This window comes from Trachypithecus francoisi, unplaced genomic scaffold (assembly GCF_009764315.1).
Source record: "Trachypithecus francoisi isolate TF-2019V2 unplaced genomic scaffold, Tfra_2.0 Lachesis_group5, whole genome shotgun sequence".
NCBI classification, from domain to species: domain Eukaryota; kingdom Metazoa; phylum Chordata; class Mammalia; order Primates; family Cercopithecidae; genus Trachypithecus; species Trachypithecus francoisi.
This window is the reverse complement of record NW_022681470.1, coordinates 139,751,771-139,767,134: the sequence shown is the minus strand read 5'-3', so window position 1 is coordinate 139,767,134 and position 15,364 is coordinate 139,751,771. Positions and strand designations below refer to the sequence as shown.

At 47.5% G+C, this 15,364-nt stretch overlaps 1 protein-coding gene across 4 annotated transcripts in view; it reads right to left on the bottom strand.

Moving 5' to 3' along the window:
• DNMT1 (DNA methyltransferase 1) overlaps positions 1 to 15,364 on the bottom strand; it is a 61,854-nt gene that overhangs the window by 38,069 nt on the left and 8,421 nt on the right. For 2 of the 4 annotated variants that reach the window (XM_033200336.1, XM_033200335.1), the window contains exons 2-8: positions 10,842 to 10,878; positions 8,998 to 9,105; positions 8,576 to 8,795; positions 5,709 to 5,784; positions 3,962 to 4,040; positions 2,364 to 2,398; positions 967 to 1,051 (exon numbers count right to left, since the gene is read on the bottom strand). In XM_033200336.1, the coding sequence (XP_033056227.1) occupies positions 967 to 1,051; positions 2,364 to 2,398; positions 3,962 to 4,040; positions 5,709 to 5,784; positions 8,576 to 8,795; positions 8,998 to 9,105; positions 10,842 to 10,878 (640 nt within the window). Of the gene's footprint in view, positions 1 to 966; positions 1,052 to 2,363; positions 2,399 to 3,961; positions 4,041 to 5,708; positions 5,785 to 8,575; positions 8,796 to 8,997; positions 9,106 to 10,841; positions 10,879 to 15,364 lie in introns of those variants that run through there. The other 2 variants (XM_033200337.1, XM_033200338.1) reach the window with 2 other exon arrangements.

Below are 15,364 nucleotides of genomic sequence, written 5' to 3'. Positions count from 1 at the left end.
TGGCCAGTGTGGTGGCTCATGCCTATAATCCCAGCACTTTGATGGCTGAGGCAGGTGGACCATTCGAGGTCAGGAGTTTGAGACCAGCCTGGCCAACATGGTAAAACCCTGTCTCTACTAAAAACACAAAAATTAGCCAGGTGTGGTGGCAGGCACCTGTAGTCCCAGCTACTCAAGAGGCTGAGGCACGAGAATCACTTGAACCCGGGAGGCGGAGGTTGCGGTGAGACAAGATCACACCACTGCAATCCAGCCTGGGCAATAGAGCAAGACTCCATCTCAAAAAAAAAAAAAGAATTTTAGCACCTCCTATGTCTGAAAATTAGATCTTCACAAAGATTTCATTAGCCAGAGAAGAGGGCAAGGTGACAAACTGAAGCTCTGTGACTAGTTGATTAAGTAGCATAGGTTGGCTGGTATGGTGGCTCATGCCTGTAATCCCAGCACTTTGGTGGTGAGGCAGATGGATCATTCGAGGTGAGGAGTTCAAGACCAGCCTAGCCAACACAGTGAAACCCTATCTCCACTAAAATTAGCCGAGTGTGGTGGCGGGCGCCAGTAGTCCCAGGGACTCAGGAGGTTGGGACACGAGAATCACCTGAACCTGGGAGGCAAAGGTTGCAATGAGCCAGGATCGCACCTCTGTACTCCAGCCTGGGTGACTGTCTCCAGAGCGAGAGACTGTCTCAATAAATAAATAAATTAATTAATTAAATAAAATGAAATTTTAAAAATCACAAATAAGTAACAAGGGTCCTCACTATCACCTCATAACCCACCTTCCATGTAGAGAACCACGAAAAAACAAATTTGAAAAGTGTTTAGCCAAAGTCAAAGGCATTTCGATCACTGGCAAAAGCCATCTTTTTCTTCCACATTCCCCACTCGCTGTCCCCATGTCCTGGAAGGAAATTGGGACCATATAGGATTAAGGGAGAATTAAACTTAGAGGTGATAGAGCTTTACTTTTTCATCTCTTTCTTCTTCCTTTTCAGAGCGTGTTCCTGGTTTTGCTCTTTCAGGTTCTTCTGCAGGAAGCGGTCTAGCAACTCTGTCAAGCAAAATAACACAGACCCCAAGTGTGAGTGCCAGAAGCCTCCCCAAAGAAGCAGTTTTCATAAAGCTCCTCTTTCCTACCCCCAAAAGCAACCTTTATTATCTCAGGAGCCCTGACAGATACACACTCATTTAACCTGTAGTATCTGATATGACTTTTATATCTGGTTCAAATGCCAGCTGCCCTCAATTCATTCTTTCCAAGGAAAGAGGAGAATTGTACTTGAATCTAAACACCAATGATCTGACCCCAAATTCAGATCCTTCATAAGGATATGGCTGCCTTGGAAACTCACGATAAAGTTCTTCATTTTATTTTATTTTATTTTATTTTTTTTTTTGAGACGGAGTCTCGCTCTGTCGCCCAGGCTGGAGTGCAGTGGCGCGATCTCGGCTCACTGCAAGCTCCGCCTCCCGGGTTTACGCCATTCTCCTGCCTCAGCCTCCCGAGTAGCTGGGACTACAGGCGCCCGCCATCTCGCCCGGCTAATTTTTTTTGTATTTTTTAGTAGAGACGGGGTTTCACGGTGTTAGCCAGGATGGTCTCGATCTCCTGACCTCGTGATCCACCCGTCTCGGCCTCCCAAAGTGCTGGGATTACAGGCTTGAGCCACCGCGCCCGGCCAAAGTTCTTCATTTTAAACTTTTTTTTTTTGAGACAGAGTCTTGCTCTGTCGCCCAGGCTGGAGTGCAGTGGCCGGATCTCAGCTCACTACAGCTCTGCCCTCCTGGGTTTACGCCACTCTCCTGCCTCAGCCTCCCGAGTAGCTGCGACTACAGGCGCCCGCCACCTCGCCCGGCTAGTTTTTTGTGTTTTTTAGTAGAGATGGGGTTTCACCGTGTTAGCCAGGATGGTCTTGATCTCCTGAACTCGTGATCCGCCCGTCTCGGCCTCCCAAAGTGCTGGGATTACAGGCTTGAGCCACCGCACCTGGCTTTTTTTTTTTTTTTTTTTTGAGACGGAGTGTTGCTCTGTCGCTCAGGCTGGACTGCAGTGATATGATCTCAGATCACTGTAGCCTCCACCTCCTGGGTTCAAGCAATCCTCCTGAGTAGCTGGGATTAGAGGCACGTGCCACCACACCCAGCTAAGTTTTATATTTTTAGTAGAGACGGGGTTTCACCATGTTGGTCAGGCTGGTCTTGAACTCTTGACCTCAAGTGATTCACCCATCTCGGCCTCCCAAAGTGCTGGGATTACAGGCATGAGTCACCTTGCCCGGCCTTAAACTTTCTGAAAAAGTGGTTTTGTGATCAAGATTACACAACTCGTAGAACAAAAAGAAAGGTATAGTAACTATTCTTACCGTTCTTTGGATGTAACTCTACGTCTCTTCTCATCCTGTGTGGAGGGAAGGGAGGAAGAACAAAAAAGATTATAATACTGGTTTCAAGAGAAGATCAACACCAAAAGTGTGAGCTGAAATACTAACACATTTGACATGGTTACAACAAGAGTGGGAAAGGAGGGGGCCTGGGTTTTTTGGGAGAAGATCTGGGAAACTCTTACTCTCGTATTAATCCCCACCAACCCCAAAACCAAGGCAGGTCTGAGAAGTAGGCAGGCACACTGCCCATCAATAGAGATCACCTAGTGATGCTACGCAAGAGAATCAAAGATTCCCCATCTTGTGTCAGGAATCTGTTTAGTTTATGTATTAGAGACCAGTCTGGGCAACATGGGAAACCCCATCTCTACAAAAAATACAAAAATTAGCTGATTGGCATGTGCCTGTAGTCCCAGCTGCTTGGGAGGGTGAGGCGGGAGGATCGTTTGAACCCAGGAGGTTGAGGCTGCAGTGAGCCATAACTGTGCCACTGCACCCCAGCCTGATGACAGAATGAGATCTGTCTCAAAAAAAAAGAAAAGAAAAGAAAAGAAAAAAGACAACTGTAATCCCAGCACTTTGGGAGGCTGAGGTAGGTGAATCACTTGAGGTCAGGAGTTCAAGACCAGCCTGGCCAACACAGTGAAATCCCATCTCTACTAAAAATATAAAAATTAACTGGGTATGGTGGCACATGCCTGTAGTCCTAGCTACTCAGGAGACTGAGGATGGAGAGTCACTTGAACCCAGGAGGCAGAGGTTGCAGTGAGCCGAGATCATGCCATTGCACTCCATCCTGAGTGAAAGAGTGAGACTCTGTCTAAAAACAAGTTAAGAAATAAAAAATTGGCTGGGCACGGTGGCTCACACCTATAATCCCGGCACTTTTGGAGGCCGAGGCGGGAGCACTGCCCGAGCTCAAGGAGTTCGAGACCAGCCTAGGCAACATGGTGAAACCCTATCTCTACTAAAATACAAAAATTAGCCGGGCGTGGTGGCACGTGCCTGTAGTCCCAGCTACTCGGGAGGCTGAGGCAGGAGAATCGCTTAAATCTGGGAGGCTGAGGTTGCAGTGAACCAAGATTGCGCCATTGTACTCTAGCCTAGGCAACAAGAGCAAAGCTCTGTCTCCAAAAAAAAAAAAAAAAGTCCAAACACACACACACATATATATATACACACACACACACACACACACACACACATATATATAACAGGTATGTATATAAGACTGCCTTCCCACTCGAGCTATGACATCATTTCTCCCCTGGGCCTCCAGCCTGTCCTGCAGATTTCAAATTTGCCAGCTTTCACAATCTTGTGAGCCAATTTCTCAAAATAAAGTCTCTCCTCATAAATATATATTCCAATGAAAACAAGAAAAAAAAACAAATTATATACACATACACATGCATATGTATCTATCTGTATACACACATATACATTCTATTGGTCCTGTCTCTCTGGAGAGCCCTAACTAGACAGGGTTTTTATTTACTTGGACAGACCACATATGAAGTCACAATAGTCAAATGCCACGTTAAGGTAGAGTCAGGAAATGAAAGCACCGGCCCTACCTGGTCTTTGTCTTCTTCCTTGATGGACTCATCCAATTTGGCTCTTTCAGACTCTTCCTGAGGTTTCCGTTTGGCAGGGCTGTCACACAGTGAGGCTGACCATTAGTGGAACAAGACCCTAGACCTCCAGCGGGCCTGGAGTGGACCCTCATTCACCAGGATGTTGAAAGAGGCTTCAAGTTTAATGTTTCTCTGAATGACAGGTTTAGAATGCTGTCTTGCCATCTTGTAAGTCCTAAGAAATCATGGGTCTAAACACTGATCAACAGCTGCCACTGTCAGATGTTACACACTTTTCTGATGGAGAAACACAGCACCATCCATAAAGTCAGCCTCAGACCAGGTACAGTGGCTCACGCCTGTAATCCCAGCACTTTGAGAGGCCAAGGCATGAGGATCACCTGAGTTTAGGAGTTTCGGACCAGCCTGGCCAACATGGTAAAACCCTGTCTCTACCAAAAATACAAACATTAGCCAAGGATTGTTGCAGGCACTTGTAATCCCAGTGACTCAGGAAGCTGAGGCAGGAGAATCACTTGAACCTGGGAGGTGGAGGTTGCAGTGAGCCAAAATCATGCTACTGCACTCCAGCCTGGGTGACAGAGCAAGACTCCGTACCAAAAAGAAAAATGAAGTCAGCCTCAAAAAATAAAAAGTTGGAATCTGATCAGGCCTGTAATCCTAACTATCAGTTTATAGGGAACAGAAGACAAGGGGACCTGTGGAACACTACAAAGATGCAATCGGCCCAATCTAGGAACTACTGGACAAATGAATTTCTTCAAGTAAAGGGCAAGAAGATAAGAGGAATTTAAAATCTGTGAGAAATTTTAAGTAAAATAGGAGGGAAGAAATCTATAACTTTAAGAAACAAGTCAAGCAAACGCTGTCTGTTTGCCACACGGCTTGTTCACCACAAAAGGAAAAATGTAAATACCAACTACATATCTGATAGTAGGGAATTCTTACATTTTATAAAGACATCAGAACAGTATTATTTATACTTTGGTTTGTTAAAAAGACTGTTTTGGCTGGGCACAGTGGCTCACGCCTGTAATCCAGCACTTTGGGAGGTCAAGGTGGGCAGATCACCTGAGGTCAGGAGTTTGAGACCAGTCTGGCCAACACGGTGAAACCCCATCTCTACTACAAATACAAAAATTAGCCAGGCGTGGTGGCATGCGCCTATAATCCCAACTACTCAGGAGGCTGAGGCAGGAGAATCACTTGAACCCGGGAGGCGGAGGTTGCAGTGAGCCGAGATTGTGCCATTGCACTCCAGCCTGGGTGACAGAGCCAGACGCTGTCTCAAAAAAAAAAAAGACCGCTAAATGTTAGCAATTATTGTAAAATATAAGTAATTTAAAAAAAGTTGTCAAAAGAGATCTCACTATCTAGAAATATACTAAACTATTTATGGACAAAGTAATCCAGGTGGGGCGGGGACACACAATACAGGGGTATAGATGAAACAATGGCTGTAACTTGGTAACTGTTGGCACTAGATGGGTATTTCAGGGTTCATTATACAAAACTCATAATTGTGTGTACCTTTCACCTTTCCTATATGAGTAAAAACAGGTAACGTTTTCAGAAATGCTATTCATAAACGTCTAGTGAACAGAACTCTGCGAGATGAAAACCTATATAACATGGAAGACAGAATTGCCATGTGACCCCCTACCAATTCCATCCCAAAACAGCCGACCCCTAAAAAAACACAGCTGCCAATTTATCGTATACTGACCCCTTTGTGAAATGAGATGTAATGGTGGTTTGCCTGGTGGTTTTCCTTGTAATCCTGGGGCTAGGTGAAGGTTCAGCTGTTTAAAGAAAAAAAAGCATTTAAAAAAAAGCCACTGTAAATAGAAAGCCCACAGCAATAATGCAGTTCAACATTACTAAGCTATTGCAGGAAGCCAGGTTCTAAGGACTAAACATCTTTGCATTTTTATTCTAGTCAATAACCAGCTTGCTAATGTCAGCAGTTAGCACCTGCCAGTTTGCTGAGCCATATCATGTCAGTTATTTGAGGGGCCAAATGCTAAAGAAGGCCAGGAAACAGAACCTCTTGTTAAAATACCAAAAGATGAAGTGGGCCAGGCACAGTGGCGCACGTCTATAATCCCAAAACTTTGAGAGGCCAAGGTGGGAAAATAATTCAAGCTCAGGTATTCGAGAACAGCCTGGACAACATGGCAAAACCCCATCTCTACTAAAAATACAAAAAAATTAGCTGGGCGTGGTGGTACACACCTATAATCCCAGCTATTCAAGAGGCTAAGGCACGAGAATCACTTGAACCCAGGAGATGAAGGTTGCTGTGAGCCAAGATCACACCACTGCATACAGCCTTGGCGACAGAGCAAGACCCTGTCTCTTAAAAATAAAAATAAAAAAAGAAGGCCGGGCGTGGTGGCTCAAGCCTGTAATCCCAGCACTTTGGGAGGCTGAGATGGGCAGATCACGAGGTCAGGAGATCGAGACCACCCTGGCTAACACGGTGAAACCCCGTCTCTACTAAAAAATACAAAAAACTAGCCGGGCAAGGTGGCGGGTGCCTGTAGTCCCAGCTACTCGGGAGGCTGAGGCAGGAGAATGGCGTGAACCCAGGAGGTGGAGCTTGCAGTGAGCTGATATCCAGCCACTGCACTCCAGCCTGGGCGACAGAGCGAGACTCTGTCTCAAAAAAAAAAGAGAAAAGGAAGAAAAGAAATAGGCCGGGTGCAGTGGCTCATGCCTGTAATCCCAGCACTTTGGGAGGCAAGATGGGCAGATCACAAGGTCAAGAGATTGAGACTATCCTGGACAACATGGTGAAACCTGTCTCCACTAAAAATACAAAAATTAGCTGGGCATGGTGGCACCTGCCTGTAGTCCCAGCTACTCAGGAGACTGAGGCAGGAAAATCACTTGAACCCAGGAAGTGGAGGTTGTGGTGAGCCAAGATCACGCCACTGCACTCCAGCCTGGCAACAGAGTGAGACTCCGTCTCGAAAAAAATAAAATAAAATAAAGAGCTGGGTGCAGTGGCTTACGCCTGTTTACTCTCAGCACTTTGGGAGGCCAAGGCAGGTGGGTCACCTGAGATCAGGAGGTCGAGACCACCTTAGCCAACATGGTGAAATCCCGTCTCTACTAAAAGTACAAAAATTAACTGGGCGTGGTAGTGCGTGCCTCCATCTCAAAAGATAAAATAAAAATAAAAAATAAAATAAAATAAGGCCGGGCACAGTGGCTCACACCTGTAATCCCAACACTTTGGGAGGCCGAGGCGGGCAGATCATGAGGTCGGGAGATTGAGACCATCCTGGCTACCACGGTGAAACCCCATCCTACTAAAAATACAAAAAATTAGCCAGCCAGGCGTGGTGGCAGACACCTGTAGTGCCAGCTACTTGGGAGGTTGAGGCAGGAGAATGGCGTGAACCCGGGAGGCGGAGCTTGCAGTGAGCCGAGCTTATGCCACTGGGCGACAGAGCGAGACTCCGTCTCAAAAAAAAATAAAAATAAAAATAAAATAAAATAAAAATGAAGTGGTTGAGAACCAGACCTGAGCTCAAGTACTATCCTCTTGTTTGTTTTTTTAAAAATTCCAGAAGAGTTCCTTTGCCTACAAACTAGACAGGAGTCTGAGAATAAATGTTTAGTTTAACCAGGCATATAAGGTCTTAGAAGGAGTTAAGTATTTTTAGCACTTGTCATCTGCAACCTCTCACACATGTAGCCATGTTTTGGGATCTAATGCTGTAACTTGGTCAAAAACAAATTTTTTTTTTGAGACAATGTCTCTCTTGTTGCCCAGGCTGGAATTACAGGCGCCCGCCACCACACCCAGCTAATTTTTTGTATTTTTAGTAGAGATGGGGTTTCACCATGTTGGGCAGGCTGGTCTCGAACTCCTGACCTCAGGTGATCCAGCCACCTTGGCCTCCCAAAGTGCAGGGATTACAGGCATGAGCCACCGCACCCCCGGCTAAGACAAAATTTAAAGATGTACACATCTTAGGAAGTGTCCAGTAATTACTAGTGAGGACGTGTATACAAGAAAGGAACCTGGAAACACTGATCCAGGGTCCAAGTTTAACTGCCCGCTTATACGCTACCAAAGCCTCCTTCTAGGTTGAAAATGAGCCAAGTGGTGCCAGGCGCAGTGGCTCATGCCTGTAATCCCAGCACTTTGGGAGGCTAAGGCAGGTGGATCGCTTGAGGTCAAGAGTCCAGACCAGTCTGGCCAACATGGTGAAATCCTGTCTCTACTAAAAATACAAAAATTAGCTTGGTGTGGTGCTGCCTGCATGTAATACTAGCTACTTGGGAGGTTGAGGCAGGAGAATCGCTTGAAACCGGGAGGCAGAGGTTGCAGTGAGCCGAGATGGCACCATTGCACTCTAGCCTGGGCAATAGAGCAAGACTCTGTCATAAAAAAAAAAAAAAAAGAGTCAAGCTGGGCCAGGCATGGTGTCTCATGCCTGTAATCCTAGCACTTTGGAGGATTCTTGAACCCGGGAGGCAGAGGTTACAGTGAGCCGAGGTTACACCTCCGTGCTCCAGCATGGGCAACAGAGTGAGACGCCATCTCAAAAACAATTAAAAGGAATCATCTGCTCTTACGCTTAGTCTCTCCATCGGACTTGCTCCTCCTGGGCGTGCGAGGTTTGGAAAGGGGTTTGGGGGGACTGTTGGCATCTGCCATTCCCACTCTATGGTCTTCACCTCTTGCTTGGTTCCCGTTTTCTAGACGTCCATTCACTTCCCGGTTGCAAGCATGAGCACCGTTCTCCAAGGACAAATCTTTATTTAAAAGGGATTTGACTTTAGCCAGGTAGCCCTCCTATAGCAGGAAAGGATAATTTAAGTAGCAGTGAATGTAAACAAGTGTCAGAGAACAAGGAAACACATGTGTTTCCATCATCATCATCATCATCATCATCAGGCAATGAGGACAGCTGGGGATCTTGCTGCCTCTGTGGTCACAGACAAGTTACTAGGAGGTGACATTTTTCTAGAGGCTGGGATGCTGAGAACTGACTTACCTCAGATAATTCTTCTTTACGTAATTTGGTTTCCAAGTCACATAACTGATTCTTTATTTCTGTTTGCAGAAATTCGTGCAAGAGATTCAATTTCTCCTTCACACATTCCTGAGGGAAGGATATAGGTTTAGCAGTCCCCAGATTCCCAAGCTATTCACTAATGGACTAATACACATATTACTGAGCTGCCTGGTCACATCACAATGACTGAACAGCAGGCAATGCTGTCTCGGTCAAAACACAGTCATGAAATGTGTTCAGGGAATTTTCATTAGGATCATTTCACTCCTGTCTCCAAAGTGGTGAAAAATGGAAAAGCTGGAGGTGAGATGGAGACTTATCATGGTTTACAAGAACGATACTGTGCTTCTGTAAAGTGTTGGCCAGGCACAGTGGCTCACATCTGTAATCTCAGCACTTTGGGAGGCCGAGGCAAGTGGATTGCTTTAAGCCCCAGAGTTCAAGACCAGCCTGGGGTGACATGACAAAATCCCATCTTTACAAAAAATACTAAAAAATTGGCTGGGCACGGTGGCTCACACCTGTAATCCTAGCACTTTGGGAGGTCAAGGTGGGTGGATCACGAGGTCAGGAGATCAAGACCATCCTGGCTAATACAGTGAAACCCTGTCTCTACTAAAAAAAATGCAAAAAGATTAGCCGGGCGTGGTGGCGGGCGCCTGTAGTCCCAGTTACTCGGGAGGCTGAGGCAGGAGAATGGCGTGAACCTGGGAGGAGGAGCTCGTGCCACTGCACTCCAGCCTGGGCGACAGAGCAAGACTCCATCTCAATAAAAAAAAAAAAAAAATTTGGCCAGGCGTGGTGACTCACGCCTGTAATCCCAGGACTTTGGGAGGCCGAGACGGGCGGATCACGAGGTCAAGAGATCGAGACCACCCTGGCTAATACGGTGAAACCCCGTCTCTACTAAAAAATACAAAAAACTAGCCAGGCGAGGTGGCGGGAGCCTATAGTCCCAGCTACTCGGGAGGCTGAGGCAGGAGAATGGCGTAAACCCGGGAGGCAGAGCTTGCAGTGAGCCGAGATCGCGCCATTGCACTCCAGCCTGGGCGACAGAGCAAGACTCCATCTCAAAAAAAAAAAAAATTAGCTGGGCATGGTGGCTTGAGCCTGTAGTTAGAGCTACTCGGGAGGCTGAGTGGGAGGATCACTTGAGCCTGGGAGGCGAAGGTTACAGTGAGCCAAAATTGTGTCACTGCACTCCAGCCTGGGCTACAGAATGAGACCCTATCTCACAACAGTAACAATAAAAACACAATAAAACAGTGTTACCAGGACAAGTTACAATCCAGAGTAGATTGTTTAGGAACTGAGACTGGTTAAAAAAAAAAAAAAACCCAGGCCAGGCGCAGTGGCTCACGCCTGTAATTCCAGTACTTTGAGAGGCCAAGGTGAGCAGATCACGAGGTCAGGAGTTCAAGATCAGCCTGGCCAACATGGTGAAACACCATCTCTACCAATAATATAAAAATTAGCTGGGCGTGGTGGCAGGCGCCTGTAGTCCCAGCTACTCAGGAGGCCGAGGCAGGAGAACTGCTTGAACCCGGGAGGTGGAGGTCGCAGTGAGCCGAGATCGTGCCATTGTACTCTAGCCTGGGTGCAAGAGTGAGACCACCTCAAAAAAAAACAAAAAACAAAAAACAAAAAAAACACCCAACTATTAGCAGCAAATTAGTGCTGACATTCACCAAGAGTATCCAAATTATCTTTGAAATCATGGGAAAAAGTGTGAAATCCATTTAAAGAAAACAAACCTCTTTTCATGAGCCACAAAGTGTGTCAGTCACATTTGGTAGCAAGAAAAATCTTAAGGTAGAGATTACCTTTTCTGTTAAGCTGTCTCTTTCCAAATCTTTGAGCCTGGGAGGAAGAAATAGGGGAGAAAATACAAACACTTGTTAAGCAACTTCATTTGCCTGTAAGAATATCACAGTTCTAAAAAAGTTTTGGACAGAAACAAGTTTAACGTATGAGTGTCAGAAAAAACTAAGCTGGCTTTTGTCTCCCCACAAGAATCGAGAGTGTCCTACCGGAATGCCTAATGCTAAGAAGTCATCTGATCTGAACAAGCTTCCCCTTTTGGGGGTCATTTTTCTGATGACTGTGAGATTACACAGCAGCTCTGTAACAGAATATGTATATGTGTGTGTATACATATATATGTGTGTGTATATATATGTATATACACATACACATATGTGTGTATGGAGTGCAGTGGTGCAATCTCAGCTCACTGCAACCCTTGCCTTCTGGATTCAAGTGATTCTCACCTCAGCCTCTCAAGTAGCTGGGATTACAGGTGCCACCAGCCTGGTTAATTTTTTGTATTTTTAGTAGAGACAGGGTTTCACCATGTTGGCCAAGCTGGTCTTGAATTTCTGACCTCAAGTGATCTGCCTGCCTCCGTCTCCTGAAGTGCTAGTATTACAGGCATGAGCCACAGTGCCTGGCATGCATATATACATGTAATTTTTTTTTTTTTTTTGAGACAGTCTCCTTCTGTCGCCCAGGCTGGAGCGCAGTGGTGCAATCTCGGCTCACTGCAACCTCTGCCTCCCAGGTTCAAGCTATTCTCCTGCCTCAGCCTCCCAAGTAGCTGGGACTACAGGCGCCTGCCACCACGCCCAGCTAATTTTTGTATTTTTAGTAGAGACAAGGTTTCACCATATTAGTCAGGCTGGTCTTGAACTCCTGACCTTGTGATCTGCCCGCCTCGGCCTCCCAAAGTGCTGGGATTACAGGTGTGAGCCACCAGGCCCGGTCTAATTTTTTTTTTCACTCTTGTTGCCCAGGCTGGAGTGCAATGGTGCGATCTCAGCTCACCATAACCTCCACCTCCCGGGTTCAAGCGATTCTCCTGGCTCAGTCTCCCGAGTAGTTGGGATTACAGGCATGCACCACCATACCCAGCTAATTTTACATTTTTAGTAGAGACCGGGTTTCACCATGTTGGTCAGGCTGGTCTCGAACTCCAGAGACCATGCCCAGCCTATATATTTTAAAAGGTACCAGGGACTGGGCATGGTGGCTCACACTTACAATCCCAGAACTTTGGGAGGCTAAGGCAGGCGGATCACCTGAGCCCAGGCGTTCAGACTAGCCTGGGCAACATGGTAAAACCCTGTCTCTACAAAAATTAGTGGCTGGGTGTGGTGACTAATGCCTGTCATCCCAACACTTTGGGAGGCCAAGGTGGGTGGACTACCTGAGGTCAAGGGTTTGAGACCAGCCTGGCCAACATGGCAAAACCCCATCTCTACTAAAAATACAAAAATTAGCTGGGCGTGGTGGTGGGTGGCTATAATCCCAGCAACTCGGGAGGCTGAGGCAGGAGAATCGCTTGAACCTGGGAGGCAGAGGTTGCAGTGAGCTGGTCACGTTGCCCAGGCTAGAGTGCAATGGCAAGAGTGAAACTCCATCTCAAAAAAAAAAAAAAAAAAAAAAAAAAAAAAAAAAAAAAAGCTGGGTTGGTGGTACGTGCTTGTGGTCCCAATTAGTTGGGAGGCTGAGAAAGGATGATCACCTGAGCCCGGCAGGTCGAGGCCACAGTGAGCTGTGACTGCATCACTGCACTCCAGTCTAGGCAACAGAGTAAGACCCTGACTCAAAAAGATACCAGGAAAGGAGTGACAGGTCATACAGTTGGGGCCCTTCCATAAGGGAAATGACCTACAGCTGGTCTTTCTCCAGTTGGGTCTGACCACAGCCCATAGCAAGGTGTGCCACAGTATGGCCAGTGTCAGAATGAGTAGCCCAGGGCCACAGGACACTGGGGGAACAGCCAGTTAATGTTCCTAAAGGCCTGGTGGGGGGTGGTGGCATTTTAATGAGGATGAAATGGGGGAGTGAAGCATCTAGGGAAGCAAGGAGTACCCACACACAGGGCGGATAGAGGTGAAATTAGAGGAGGTGGCTGGCGCCTCCCCGAACAACTCATTCTTCAGGATGTCTCTAGCTAATCATTCCTAAATGTAGAACTGCCAGGAGTTTGCCTGGGAAATCGTGGTCTGATTTGATTACTGACAATTAGTGGCTTGACTCTTTCGGGGACAAAGAGGGAAAAAATAAAAGAACAATAGCCGGGTGCGGTGCTGCGGTGCTGAGTGCCTGTAACCCCAGCTACTCAGAAGTCTGAGATGGGAGGACGGCTTGAGGCCAGGAGTTCGAGTCCAGCCTGGGCAACATAGGGAGATCCTATCTCTTCAGAAAAAAATAAAGGAACAAGAAGAGAAGGTACCAAGGAAAGGGAGGGGAACACAGAGGCTGTTGTTCCCAGCCGGGGTGCTAACTGCAGGCGTGGAATGAGAACAGGTCTAACCAGCTGGGTAAGTGTCTGTTGGTGGAGAGAAGGTGCCCCAGGCAGGGACCAGGCCACTGCCATCTCTGGACCTTCCCACCCAGCACCCGCACAGACAGGTGCTCAGTTATCATTTGCCTGAAGGGCAGAAGTGGCTCCTCCAGGCTGGCCTTCCTAGAGGGCAAGTACAGGCAGCAGCATGAGGAATGCTTTGCTGGACCGATGTCTTACAGCGGCTGCTCTGGGTCATGCGGGCCCCGATTCCCCACCAGCACTGCTCACATCTGAGCACCTGCTGAATGCCAGACCCTACTCCAGGCAATGAGTTAAGTGATTAAATGTAGGTGCCACTAGGCAGGGACTTCCTGACTTGCTGCATGGTTAGGAAAGACTGCTGTGCAGGGCCAGGTACAGTGGCTCACGCCTGTTATCCCAGCACTTTGGAAGGCCGAGGCGGGCGGATCACAAGGTCAGGAGATCGAGACCATCCTGGCTAACACAGCGAAATCCCGTCTCTACTAACAATACAAAAAAATGGCCAGGCACGGTGGCTCAAGCCTGTAATCCCAGCACTTTGGGAGGCCGAGACGGGTGGATCACGAGGTCAGGAGATCGAGACCATCCTGGCTAACACGGTGAAACCCCATCTCTACTAAAAAATACAAAAAACTAGCCGGGCAAGGTGGTGGGCGCCTGTAGTCCCAGCTACTCGGGAGGCTGAGGCAGGAGAATGGTGTAAACCCAGGAGGCGGAGCTTGCAGTGAGCTGAGATCCGGCCACTGCACTCCAGCCTGGGCGACAGAGCAAAACTCCGTCTCCAAAAAAAACAAAAAACAAACAAAAAAAAACACTCTGTAGAAGAGACTTCGCACCCTGCAAACACAGTGGTAATATAGACTGCATATTATATATACTCTATCAGTTGGACTCAAGGTGCTACGAGGTGAGACACAGTAGCTCACACCTGTAATCCCAGCACTTTGGGAGGCCAAGGCAGGAGGATCACTTGAGGTCAGGAGTTTGAGACCAGCCTGGGCTACATTGAGAGATCCAGTCTCTCAAAAAAAAAAAAAAAAAAGTAAAAATTAGCCAAGTGTGGTTAGTCTGCACCTGTGGTACTAGCTACTTGGGAGGCTGAGGTGGTAGGATCGCTTGAGCCTGGGAGGTTGAAGCTGCAGTGAGTTATGATGGCACCGCTGCACTCCAGTCTCTTCAGCCTGGGCAACAGAGCAAGACCCTGTCTCACAAGGAAAAAAAAAAAAAAAGATGCTTTGACATCAGGATTTCCAGGAGCACAGAGAACCTCTTCCAGGCAAAAGTCATTCTACCCTTGTAGCAACTGGGGTCCAAGGAGAGCCTTAAGTCAGCAGGGCTACAGAAACTGGTACTTCCAGCCAGAGGCACACATGCTGTGGTAACAGCATTACACTTGACTTCTCAGTCACTCTGCTGAGAAAACTGGAAGGACATGGCTTCTACCGCTACCAAGCCAGCCAGTCTCCTGATCCCGAGGTTGCCTGGGGTGTGAAGGACAAGGTTCAACTGATTGCGGAGACCAAGGTGTCCTTTGCAGAATGGGTCTGCTTTCTTTCAACCCCTCCTATGAACTGGGATATTTAGCCTGGCAAAGAGAAGAATAGAGAAACCTTCAAAACCCCTAGAATGTCTCACCCAGTGGAGACTGGATTTAATCTGCCTGGCCCCAGAGTGGCAGGTGGGATCCCAGGCAGGCACCGAGGAGCTGGCAGGAGGGTCACTGTAAAGACACCCTTCCTTGGTAAAACTGTGATGACACCAATCACACCTGCCGAAGCAGGGAGGGTCGCTGACGGCCAAGAAGCAAGTAGCAGAAGACTCAGAATGCCGGCTTAGTGCATAGCCTGAGACCCTATGATTCCTTCCTGGTGTTTCCCTCAGAGATGAGCCCTCTGCAGAGGGGAGGTAAGATACATATATAAACAGCTGGCTGGGCACGGTGGCTCACGCCTGCAATCCCAGCACTTTGGGAGGCTGAGGTGGGCAGTTCACCTGAGGTCAGGAGCTCGAGAC